Source organism: Diospyros lotus, chromosome 11 (assembly GCF_014633365.1).
Source record: "Diospyros lotus cultivar Yz01 chromosome 11, ASM1463336v1, whole genome shotgun sequence".
Lineage (NCBI taxonomy): Eukaryota > Viridiplantae > Streptophyta > Magnoliopsida > Ericales > Ebenaceae > Diospyros > Diospyros lotus.
The window spans coordinates 144287-156118 of NC_068348.1; the positions used below are offsets into that span (position 1 = coordinate 144287).

General features: G+C 31.8%; 1 protein-coding gene across 4 annotated transcripts; it reads left to right on the forward strand.

The window, feature by feature from the left end:
• Positions 1 to 2325: 2325 nt before the first annotated feature.
• Positions 2326 to 9103, forward strand: LOC127812645 (uncharacterized). 4 transcript variants are annotated; one of them, XR_008025970.1, is made up of 4 exons: positions 2326 to 7555; positions 7723 to 8294; positions 8638 to 8822; positions 8914 to 9095. XR_008025970.1 is itself a non-coding variant. In XM_052353133.1 (2 exons), the coding sequence occupies exons 1-2, from the start codon at positions 2408 to 2410 to the stop codon at positions 6183 to 6185; spliced, it is 651 nt and encodes a 216-aa protein (XP_052209093.1). In that variant the 5' UTR covers positions 2326 to 2407; the 3' UTR covers positions 6186 to 8629. The 4 variants fall into 4 exon arrangements, 1 of the variants encoding a protein (XP_052209093.1); XR_008025969.1 differs by having other exon boundaries at positions 2326 to 2635; positions 6613 to 8294; positions 8914 to 9089; XR_008025968.1 differs by having other exon boundaries at positions 2326 to 8294; positions 8712 to 8822; positions 8914 to 9103.
• The last annotated feature ends 2729 nt before the right edge of the window (positions 9104 to 11832 follow it).

Consider the following 11832-nt stretch of genomic DNA (forward strand, 5'->3'; position numbering starts at 1 on the left):
GATGGGTTGGGTCTAGATAGACCCATTGGGTTCACTGAAAACCAAACCCATAAAAAGCACAATGTATAGGAGGGGATAAAGCCACCAAAGTTGATTGTTTGTGAAGAAAAAGTGCAATGAGAAGTAGCTACCTACTTAAGTCAATGCCATTGCTACCATTGTTGATGCAGCCACTCACTACCCACATCTGTGTTATAGAGCACCACAAGCTGGAGAAAAAGCCATATTTGAGGAAACTGTCACTACCTCTTCAACGTTCCAAAGAGAGAGAATACCAACTTGCCACCAATGGACAAACTTTTCCATTGCTTCCTAACGAAATTCCACTTGACTGGGGAAATCAAATTAGGTATAGTTGGATACGTCAAGTATCTCATCAACTTTAGGTACTACTTTTTTAGTAGAGGAGTACGAAAAAATAGGGAGTGCTAGTAGCCTCAAGCTTGAGGAAAAATAACAAAGGACATGCATCGGATATGGCAAAAAATCAATGTCCAAAAAGGGATATTTTTAAACCTTTTGTTGTATAGAGATGAGAACTTTGTAAATACTTATGCTTGCTATTTTGCTAACTCACTTGGTGAACATAAGCCTACTTGCTTTAATAAAGCAAAAAGAGTGAAGAAATAATATGTTACTATGGATAGAAAGATGAACACTCTCATAAAAGACAAAGTTTTGGATCGTGCTCTAAAATTGAAGAATAGACAACTAGTCTCATACAAGGTGGAAGGTAGGAAGATAGAAAAGTGAACAAAAGTTCTAGAAGCACTACAATAGAAAACACTTATTGAGGCATTTTTTTTAGGACATGTTTTAAAAAATGCCCTATAAAATACTATTTTGAGGCACAATTTAAAAAAATGCCCTAATAAAATAATTCTAATGAGGCACAGCAATAAAGTGCCCTAATAGAAAATTCTATTAGGGCATAATTTTTGAAGTGCCCCAATAAAATAACGCTAATGAGACACTCTTAATGAAATGCCCTAATAAAAAAATCTAATAGGGCAAAATTTTTAAAGTGCCTCTATAAAATAATTCTAATGAGACACTTTAATGAAATGCCCTAATAGAGAAATCTAATAGGGCAAAATTTTTAAACTGCCTCTATAAAATAATTCTAATGAGACACTTTAATAAAGTGTCCTAATAAAAAAATCTAATAGGGCAGAATTTTTAAAGTGCCCCTATAAAATAATTGTAATGAGACACTTTGATGAAATGCCCTAATAGAAAAATCTAATAAGACAAAATTTTTAAGGTGCCCCAATAAAATAATTCTAATGAGACACTTTTATGAGGTGCCCTAGTAAAGAAATCTAATAAAATAATTCTAATAAGACAAATTTTGAAGTGTGGAACTAGTAGTGTGTAGAGATTCAGTTAGATTGAACTAATTGAATCGACCGACCAGCCGGTTTGGTTTAATTATTTAGGTGTCGATTAGTGATTCAATTATTTTTGGCAAAAATTTTGGGTTAATTTTTATTGATTTGGTCTTTATTGGTCGGTTAATAGAACAAATCGAACCGCTAACCATTAGAATATGAACCACATTGTGGTTTGAGGCACTTCGTTCGTCTCCGATTCACTTGTCCCTTCATCTTCGTCTCCGTCTAACCATTAGATCAGTTTTTCTTTTTGGGCAAATGAACCACTATGGTTAGGGGAATCCAATGATCAATTCTGATCATTGGAATCGCCACCCCGTTAGGTGGCCGACAACAACAGTAAGGCCGAACTTTAGTTTAATTTGTTTGGTTATTATGTGGGAAAGTTCAATTCTTGGTCCGGTTCAGTTTTTACAAATTTTGTTTGGTTAATTATTCAATTTTGGTTAGTTAGATTATTTGGGGTTTGTCGGTCGATTCGATTTGATTATTACATACAGTTCAATTATTTTCATTATTACTTTTTGATCGATTCGATAACCAAACCGATCGTTTACGCACCCTTATGTGAAACAAAGCTATATATATGGATTCAAAATTTTTAAATAAATATTAATTTAATACAATAATTTAAATTATTTTATTATCATATTTTAAATTATTATCATAAATTATTATTTAAATTATTTAATAATTATAATAATTTAAACTATTTTAACAGTTATCATAATCTGAAATTATTTTATTTTTATCAATCAAATAATTATTAATATTATTTTCATAATTTATTTTATTTTATTTAACAACTAAATAAAAAATATATATATATAACAACTAAATAAAAAAACAATATATATATATAACAACTAAATAAAAAAACTATATATATATAAAAAACATGCAAAACCAGTGGTGGGAGATTCCCCCGCCTCTTCCCTTTCCCCTTGCCAAATCCCTATTTCCTATCTTCCTCAAGCAAATTGCAGCTTTCACCAACTCCCTCAACATTGCCGATGTCACATGCTTGCTCCCTCAAAGTCATCGTCGCCGCATCCTTACTGCCTCAACGTCCGCCGTCGTCGCGTCCTTACTGTCTCAACGCCGACGTCGCCTTGTCCTTGCTGCCTCAACGTCGTCTCCGCCACGTCCTTGCTACCTCAACGCCATTGCCGCAGCCTCCTGCTACCTCAACGCGACTGCTGCCTCTTCCAAGTAGTTCGCAACCTCTCTTCCATCTCATAGTGAGTTTATGTTTTGAAGTTATATATGTTTATATATGTATTGTGTGTGTGTGTGTGGCCAGGCCTTTAATTTATGATCTAAATGTTTTTTTAGCCTTCATTTATGTATCTTTTTCAACGTTTCCTGAAGCATTGGTAGTTGGGTATTATGGCTCCCACTTTCAATTACTTTAGAAACCCATTCCTTGTCATGGAGCAGTGGGAGGGGGATATCAAAGCAATTTATACCTAATAATCAAGTGTTTTTTTATAAAATAATAAAAAATTCAGTCAATTCATGCTAGACCCAAAAACAATTCTAAGAGAGAAAAAGACAACTGGAAGTAAAGTAACAAACTGAAAATATATATTAGATATATATAACTTGGAGATAGAAAGAGTGTGTGAAAATATCATGTATTGGTTGATGTAATTTGGATGAAAAATAGTTTGACAGGAAAATGGCAAAGAAAAAGCTATATTTAAAAGAGAGACACACACTGCCACGCTCTGCTAGTGCTCTCTCTAGCTAATATATATACATATACATATATATATTTATATATAGAGAGAGAGAAGCTAGCTGGCTGCTAGCTGAGAGCAGCCTTTTTTTTTACTTGCAAAATTGTTGTTGATATATATACATATCTCTCTCTATATATGTATTTTGTGTTTGTGTGTGTGTGGGGGGGGGGGGCTTCAATTTATGATCTAAATGCTTATCTAGCCTTCATTTTTGGTATTTTTTTATGTTTCCTGAAGCATTAGTATTGAACCTATTTAATTTCTTGGTCTTTTTTTGTAGATATCTTTTTTGGAAATCTTGTTATTTGAAAAGGAAAATGATGGATAGAAATTGGATGAATGAACATAGAGTTAGTAAAAGGTACATTGATGGAGTGGAAGAATTCTTAAGTTTGGCATTTGCTAAAGCAAATATCAATGGAAAAATAACATGCCCATGTAAGAAGTGTGGGAATGGACTGTGGGCAACTAGGTAAGAGGCAAAAGATCATTTGATATGCTTTGGGTTTATTAAAGGATATACAAAATGGACAGCCCATGGAGAAGGTTCATCATTTGTGGGATCTGAAACACATGCTCCTAATGACCTATTTATGAATGATGAGATGCATGAGTTATTATATGATGCATTTGGCATCCCAAATGAACATGTAAATGACGATGACCCAATGAATATTGTAGAAGAATCTAATGAAATGACTGAGACATTTTATAAGTTGCTTCATGAAGCTAAACAAGAACTCTTCCCCGGGAGTAAGTTTTCATTGTTATCATTTCTTGTTCGCCTATTTCACATTAAATGTCTTGGAAATTGGTCAAACAAGTCATTTTCAATGTTATTGGAGTTGTTAAAGGATGCATTTCCTGAGGGGGGGCAAATTACCAAAATCTTACTACAAGACAAAGAAAGTGTTTAAGGGACTTGGCCTTGAGTGTAGAAAAATCCACGCATGTCCAAATGATTGCATATTTTATCATAAGGAATATGAGACAGCCACAGAATGTTATCAATGTCAGACTCCTAGATACAAAATACCTACAAATAGGTTGCAAATTAAATGATGGAGAAATGAGCATAGATACAAGTGAGACAAAAATCCTTGCTAAGGTATTATTCTATTTCCCATTGAAACCAAGATTGCAAAGGCTATTCGTGTCTTCAAAAATTTCCTCCTTTATGAAATGGCATAAGGAGGACCGAATTAAAGATGGATACATGCGGCACCCGGCAGATTCTCTATCTTGGCAGACTTTTGACTTCAAGCATCCTGAGTTTTCTAAAGATCCACGTAATGTTAGACTTGGATTAGTATGTGATGGATTTAACCCATTTAGGACAATGAGTAGTACTCATAGTACTTGGCCAGTTATCCTAATGCCATACAACCTCCCTCCTTAGATGTGTATGAAACAACCTTTTCTCATGTTATCGTTGCTCATCCCTGGCCCTTCACCACCTGGAAATAACCTTGATGTATACTTACAACCTTTGATAGAGGACTTAAAGGAATTATGGGATGGGGTAAACACATATGATGTATCTACTAAGGAAAATTTTAAAATGCGTGCAACTATTATGTGGACTATTAGTGACTTGCCTGCCTATGCTAACTTATCTGGATGGAGCACAAAAGGAAAGCTTGCTTACCCCTCATGTCATAAGTATACATGTTCTGAACGATTGCAAAAAAGTGGGAAATCATGTTACATGGGTCATCGAGGATTCTTGGATGTTGATCATGCCAGTACGTCAAAAATCTTTGTTCGAAATCACTCCACTCTGTTGATTTGGTTCAAATGGAATACCAAATTGCATTAATACTTTATCACCTAGAAAGGATTTTCCCTCCATCATTCTTTGATGTTATGGTGCATTTACCGATTCACTTAGCAACAAAAGCTAAACTTGTTGGGCCTGTGCATTATCGTTGGATGTATCCTATTGAGAGGTAAGTAATACTCATTGCTTCTAATTTGTCAAATTTTATTTAGATATCATTCCTTTGAAAGAAAACATAATCACTTTTTCATCATTGGGCTTCTTATAGGTACTTGTCCACATTAAAGTCATATGTAAGAAACAGATCTCATCCAGAGGGTTCCATTGCTGAAGGTTATTTAGCAAATGAATGTTTAACCTTTTGTTCTAGATATTTTGATGACACTGAAACCAAATTCAATTGGCCAAGTAGAAATTCTAATGAAAGAAATGTTAGCAATGTTGAGTTACCAATATTTGCAATGCAAGGACAATCATTTGGAAAAGAAGAGATGGTTGTTTTAAATAGAGAAACATTAGAAATGGCACATAAATATGTGTTGTTTAATTGTGACGCAATTCAAGAATTTATTCAGTAAGTCAATAATTATTTTTCATTAATTTTAATAGAGTATAAATAGCTCTTTTGTATCCTTATATTCTACTATATGCATAGACAACATGAGACTATAATAAACAATCAATATCCTCGTCTTTCTAAATGACAAAGGGCTATTAAACACATCGAGGAATTTACTTCATGGTTTAGTGACACAGTAAGTTTTTATTCCGTAACCTTGGTTTCAATTTTTTTAATTTATTTATTTATTTTTGTTTTCATAATCTGATCCTTCATTTATTTAGGTTGGAGAAATGTTTCCTGCTGGAAATGAGGATATATCTGAAGAGCTTCGAGCTCTTACTCAAGGTCCTAATTGTGTTGCAAGAAAGTACAAGGGTTTTATTATTAATGGTTTTAGATTTCGTGTGAAAGAAGTTGAGGAAAAGAGAAAAACTCAAAATAGTGGGGTTATTGTTACTGCCAAGACAGAAAGTTATGCTAGTGTGAGGGATAACAACCCCATATTAGGAGATGTCACATATTATGGAGTTCTGAATGATATTTTAGAGTTAGATTATCTCAGTGGTAAAAAAGTGACGCTATTCAATTGTGATTGGGTTTCTCAAAGAAACGGAAAGAAAGAAAATGATGATGGTTTCACCTTAGTCAATTTCACTAGACTCATGCCCACAGATGAGCCATTTATTTTAGCTTCTCAAGCATAACAAGTGTTTTATGTGGAAGACCCTACAGAAAAAGACTGGCATGTTGTAATAAGAACCACACCTAGAGACCAATTTGATCAAAAAGTCAATTCATGTGAGGATGATATAGAGACTCAACTGCAAAGCCATGCATACAATCCTCAAATTCAAGATGGTGACATCAATGTTGATATTACATGGGCTAGGGAGCATGACGAATTTGATGCTTATGGTTGATATGGTTCATTATTATTTTTTTATGTTATAACTTTGTGCAACTTTCAATTCTATGCTTTTCTAAATTGAGTTTGTAGTTTTTAATGCTTTCTCCTTTGGGTTTTATGCACAATTAATTCATTTTTCATTATAGAAAACTATATATCAAGATTGTGTTGTCTTAATTAGCTATTTCAATTATCTAAATACTATTTGTGTGTTGTTCCATTAGTTTGGTACATAGAATCATTGTTATATAACAGTGAGCATTGCTACATTCACACAAATTCATCTTGATGGCACCAAAGACTAGAATTGGATGTATGTTTGATGGGTTGGACTCAAACCAGTCAAGAAGAGATTTAAGCAACACTCAAACCAATACAGTCTCAGGTAATCTATCAACTTTTCTAATTCAGCTTTGCTCATTTCATTTTATACTTCTATAATGTTTTGGAATAGACAATGGTATCAAGAAGAATGTACAAGGGCCAACATTTATGAGAAAAATTTGGGCTAGAGATAAGCAAGAGGCTATTCAAGTTGAATTTAATGACCTAGGGCAACCTATTGATGAAAAGTCATCAAGTGAATTATCTCACTTCTTGGAAACTATAGCACGCAATGGAAGATACGCACCATTACATTATAAGAATTGGATCAAAGTACCTCAAACTTATAAAAAAGAGATGTTGACCCAAGTTCAGGTATTGGTGTACTTCGTTCTTTATATTATAACAATATTGTATAATATCATTGTTCTTACTTATTCTTCTATCAAATTGATTTGTCTTTTTTTTTTGGAAAAGTTTCAACTTCCTCCTGGTCAATAGGATTGGATATTGAAATCCATCGCCAAAAAGTGGAGAAATTGGAAATCTTTCATGAAAACAAACTATTATGATCCAAATGCATCTCTTGTTGAACAAATGAAAAATGTTCCTGAAAGAGTTCTTGAAGACCGATGGAAGGAGTTGGTAACTTTTTGGAATTCTGATGCATCAAAGGTGTGTGTAAAGTTATACTTTAACTCGTGGTATTTTTCAATTAATTACTCTTACAAACTTTGCCATGTATTCTAGAGAGTTAGTGATAGGAATAAAGTGAGTCGAGGACATCAAAAAATGGTACACCGAAACGGTAAGATGAGTTTCGCTAGAGTGGCAGAGAAAAAGGTAACTTCTACTTCCTTTCAAAATGCTATGTATAATTGAATTTTAATGAAATAAATATTATTTTTGTTTCTCATTAATTATATTTGTCATGATTGGAAGTATTCAATTTTATATCTTTGTTTAACTATTATATAATATATAAATATTTACATTGTATGCAAAAAAAGGAACTTGGCTATTACCCATCATGCTCTACCTTGTTCATTAAGTGTTCTCAAAAGGTGAAACTCCGAGAAATGAGGCAGCTAGTCAAGCAATGGTAATAGTTAAATAAAAATAATAATAATTTATTTGTCCATTTGTTTATATTTATTCTTTGAATATATTTTTTTTTTTTTTGTAGGAAGCAATGCGTGAGGTAACTATTAATGCTCCAGAAGGTCCACGAAATGACCGAAATGAAAATGATAGTTACTCTCAAGTTATGGGAAAGGAGAAAGGTGGGCATGTACGTATGTATGGCTTAGGTGTTTGTCCTTCAGATCTTTATGGTCCAACACCTAGTCGTGCAACGTCTCATAGGCTTGCTATGAGTTATAAGAATGAATTGGAGATAATGAAGGAACAATACATGAATATGAATGAGCAGCTACAAGAATTGAGAGCTATGTGCATGGAAAATAGAGAAACACCTAGTAATAGTCATCCTATGCCATCTTCAAACCCTTCTAATCTTGTGTCATCTCTTCAGAGCAATATGGGTTTTTCTTCACCAACTTCAACTCGCCAACCAATTTGAGTAATTTTCTTACTATCTTCTTCATTGTAGTAGTTATGCACATTCGAGGATTACGACTTAAAATTGTTGTTTGGGACATTGTAACTTTAGGTTTTGACCCATTCGACGGTCTTTTCTATCTATTTAGTTTCATCTCTCTTTTTCTCTCCTTTTGTTTTCCATTATTCTATTTATGATGAGTTTTACAAGTAGTGTGATGCTACTTAAATTTTTGTTTTATATATGTTACTTTTTTGTTGAGGATGTTGTTGGATATTGAACTTGTATTATCCATTGTTATTTTGTTGGTAGATTCAAAATAGAATTTGTTTGAAAAGTATAAATGACCCAACTCAAATTGTAGCAAAAGGAATTGTCCGGAGTATTGATACATCCACAGAGGTTGGTGGATCACGACTAGGACCTAATTGGTGTCAGGTACATATTCAAGTGGCAGTAGAGTGGGATGAAGAATTGATAAGAAGATATGGAATGTTTGAAACCATTGGAGATGCCCTTGGAACACATGTTGCATGGCCATTGTTCTTGGTACAATTATACTTTTATATTGTTGATTTCATCTTTCTTTAGAAAAACTTTGTTTCTATTTTACTAAGATATTTTTACTTTCTTTGTGTAGGTTGAACGTGATGAAAGTGATTATAGTTCAATAGATCATGGAGATTAGTTTTTTTTTTGTGTGTGTGTTATAATGGATGACAAATGACAATAATTGTTAGATTTATGGATTTTTGGAGTAATTCTTTTTTTGACAAATCAATCATAGACCATGGAGGTATTGGTTTTGTATATGTATATGTGAAGTGGTTTTATTATGTGGTTTGGATTACTAAATTAGATGAAGAGATTTGTGACTATGTTGGTTGATATCAGATTTCAGAATTCAAAAATTTGTTCACCAGATCAATCTCTTTTGAAAAAAAAATGCTTAAATTTATAGTTGTTTTCGAGGCATTTTTAAATGTCATCAGACGCTTAAATTTACAATTATTTTCGAGACATTTTTGAATGCCATTACATGCTTAAATTTATAATTATTTTCGAGGCATTTTTTGAATGCCATTACATGCTTAAATTTATAATTGTTTTCGAGACATTTTTTGAATGCCATTACATGCTTAAATTTATAGTTGTTTTCGAGGCATTTTTGAATGCCATTACATGTTTAAATTTATAGTTATTTTTGAGGCATTTTTAAATGGCATTACATGCTTAAATTTATAGTTGTTTTCAAGGCATTTTTGAATGTCATTGCATGCATAAATTTACAATTATTTTTGAGGCATTTTTAAATATCATTACATGCATAAATTTATAGTTATTTTCGAGGCATTTTTAAATGCCATTATATGTAAAATGCGGGGAGATATCTTGGTGGATTTACACAGCATTTGTAAGTGTCTCAATAAACTTTTAGGGCACGATTACATGTGACACTTTTGTTAGCGCCCTAATAGCTAAAATGCCCCAATAAACTATATATTAAGGCATTTTTAAATGCCTCGTAAACCCAAAATTGTTGTAGTGAAGATTGATACAGCACATGTTATGACAACTTTTAAGAGTTGAAAATTATGGCAATTAAACGTATAACATCTTTTGAAGCACGAGAATTGACAATGGTATTTATATGGACCAACAGTCTAAATATACTTTAGATAAGCATTTTAGTTATGGGTGCAAATTGACGAAGATTATATTTGGGAGTGTTGAAATTGTTTAAGTTAATTTTTTTGGTAATTGTACATAAGATAATAACTATTTTGTATATGATAATGATTTCAAGTTAGAGTTGGATCATAATTATGGATAATTATGAAATTTTAGTTATACTTAATTTTAAATTATTTTAATTTATAAATAGGACTAATTTTTTTTTAGTTTTAATCATTGCATTGTATATATTATATTGTAAGGAGTTTAATTTTATGATTAATCCAAAAGAATATTCAAAATAAAATCTTGATTTTATCATATTTTGTAAAATATATTTTTTTTACATAATAAGAATATTTTTATTACTTACACATTTTAATAAATTAACTTCACTTTTAAATTTATTAATATTTTCACATATTCTTTTTCCTCCCTCACACAGACAAGTGAAAATATATGTATCCCATTAGGTCCCCACCACTAACAATGGATGCAATTGTGACTTGATACTTTGGTCTGATATTCTTATTGCTCTGAACAGCGTGACTTTAGGTTAAGCAGCTTATTATATACATTAAATAAAAATGATATTCCTATAATTTAAACACTCAATGTGATATTGAAATAATTTAAATATAAGTTATTTGTGTGATGCTATATTAATGTATTATTTATTCACTTTTATAAAGATTTGAGAACACTCAAGATGTTAATAAACTGCTGCATTAGATGCCCCGATTGATCAAAGACAGGGTGTTTTGGGTTTGGGTAAATTCAGAAATTGATTTGACGTTTTTTCAAACTTAATTTAGTTTTTATTGTATTTCCTTAAACTCAATTAACAACTGACCCAATTTTACCTTGCTTATATAAGTAATATTATAACTCCATTGTTTATATAAATGCTACTATTGATTTGATTTTATTTTGTAATTGAAGTTGTTGGGAGTCCAAAATTTAATATCCAAACATTATTGAATCAAATTTAGGCTTATCTTAAAACTCTAATTAACATGAACTATAAACACTCTCGAGTCTCTCATATCCCAAGTTCTACAATTTACGAGGTTTAAGATTTGTCTCAGATTTGTCCTTTGGGTTGGGAGTTTTTTGTTCGAACACATGATAATTAAATTGCAATGGAATTGACCTTGTAATATTGTACATATTATTTATTCTAGATCTATCATATACCATCTATAGAGGATGTCTTTACTACTATTTAGTCTATAATCATCTCTCTCGAAGCGTTAACTGGTGGTAATGTTAATTGGTTGAAGAAAATTGTCCGTATTTTTTAGGGTTTAAATGGTATATATAGTTTTGATAATATATAGGAAAGAAAAACACAGATTCTTAAACCTAGTTGAGTGTGAAATTAATCTTCATACCAGTTAATTTTAGTAGATTGAAATAAACTAATACACACATATCTATTCTTTCTTTATATATATATATATATTATCCATATTTTACCTAAGTTTTGGTGTTATGAATGGATGTCAATAAAATATTTTTCTAAAATAGTTTTTATGTATCTTCCTTAAAAAAATAAAAATTAATTACATTAACAAGATTTGAATGCAAAATTTCTAAACAATAACTAATTTTTAAAACAACTTTACCACCACAATATAGTTTATTGGTTTTTTTTTTTTTTTTTTTTGTGGCATAACCTATTAGGAGAGTCCTCTCAAAGCAATCAATGCATACACGTAAGTCCGAATGAAACACCTCCTTTAGTGTAAATGCCATCCCAAGGTCAAGGCCTATCTCCCATGGGGAAGCCCTTATTAGTCATCATTTATTTGAGACTAATTTCTTAGATTTGCATGATTTTCCCCCAATCGAGCTTCACTTTCAAGAAGAATCTAGATAAATA

Excerpts from the sequence above, each read along its gene's own strand:
- LOC127812645 (XM_052353133.1), top strand. The coding sequence starts at position 2,408 with ATGTCACATGCTTGCTCCCTCAAAGTCATCGTCGCCGCATCCTTACTG. Across the intron at positions 2,636-5,762 it reads AACCTCTCTTCCATCTCATA|GTTGGAGAAATGTTTCCTGC; the intron begins GTGAGTTTATGT and ends TCATTTATTTAG.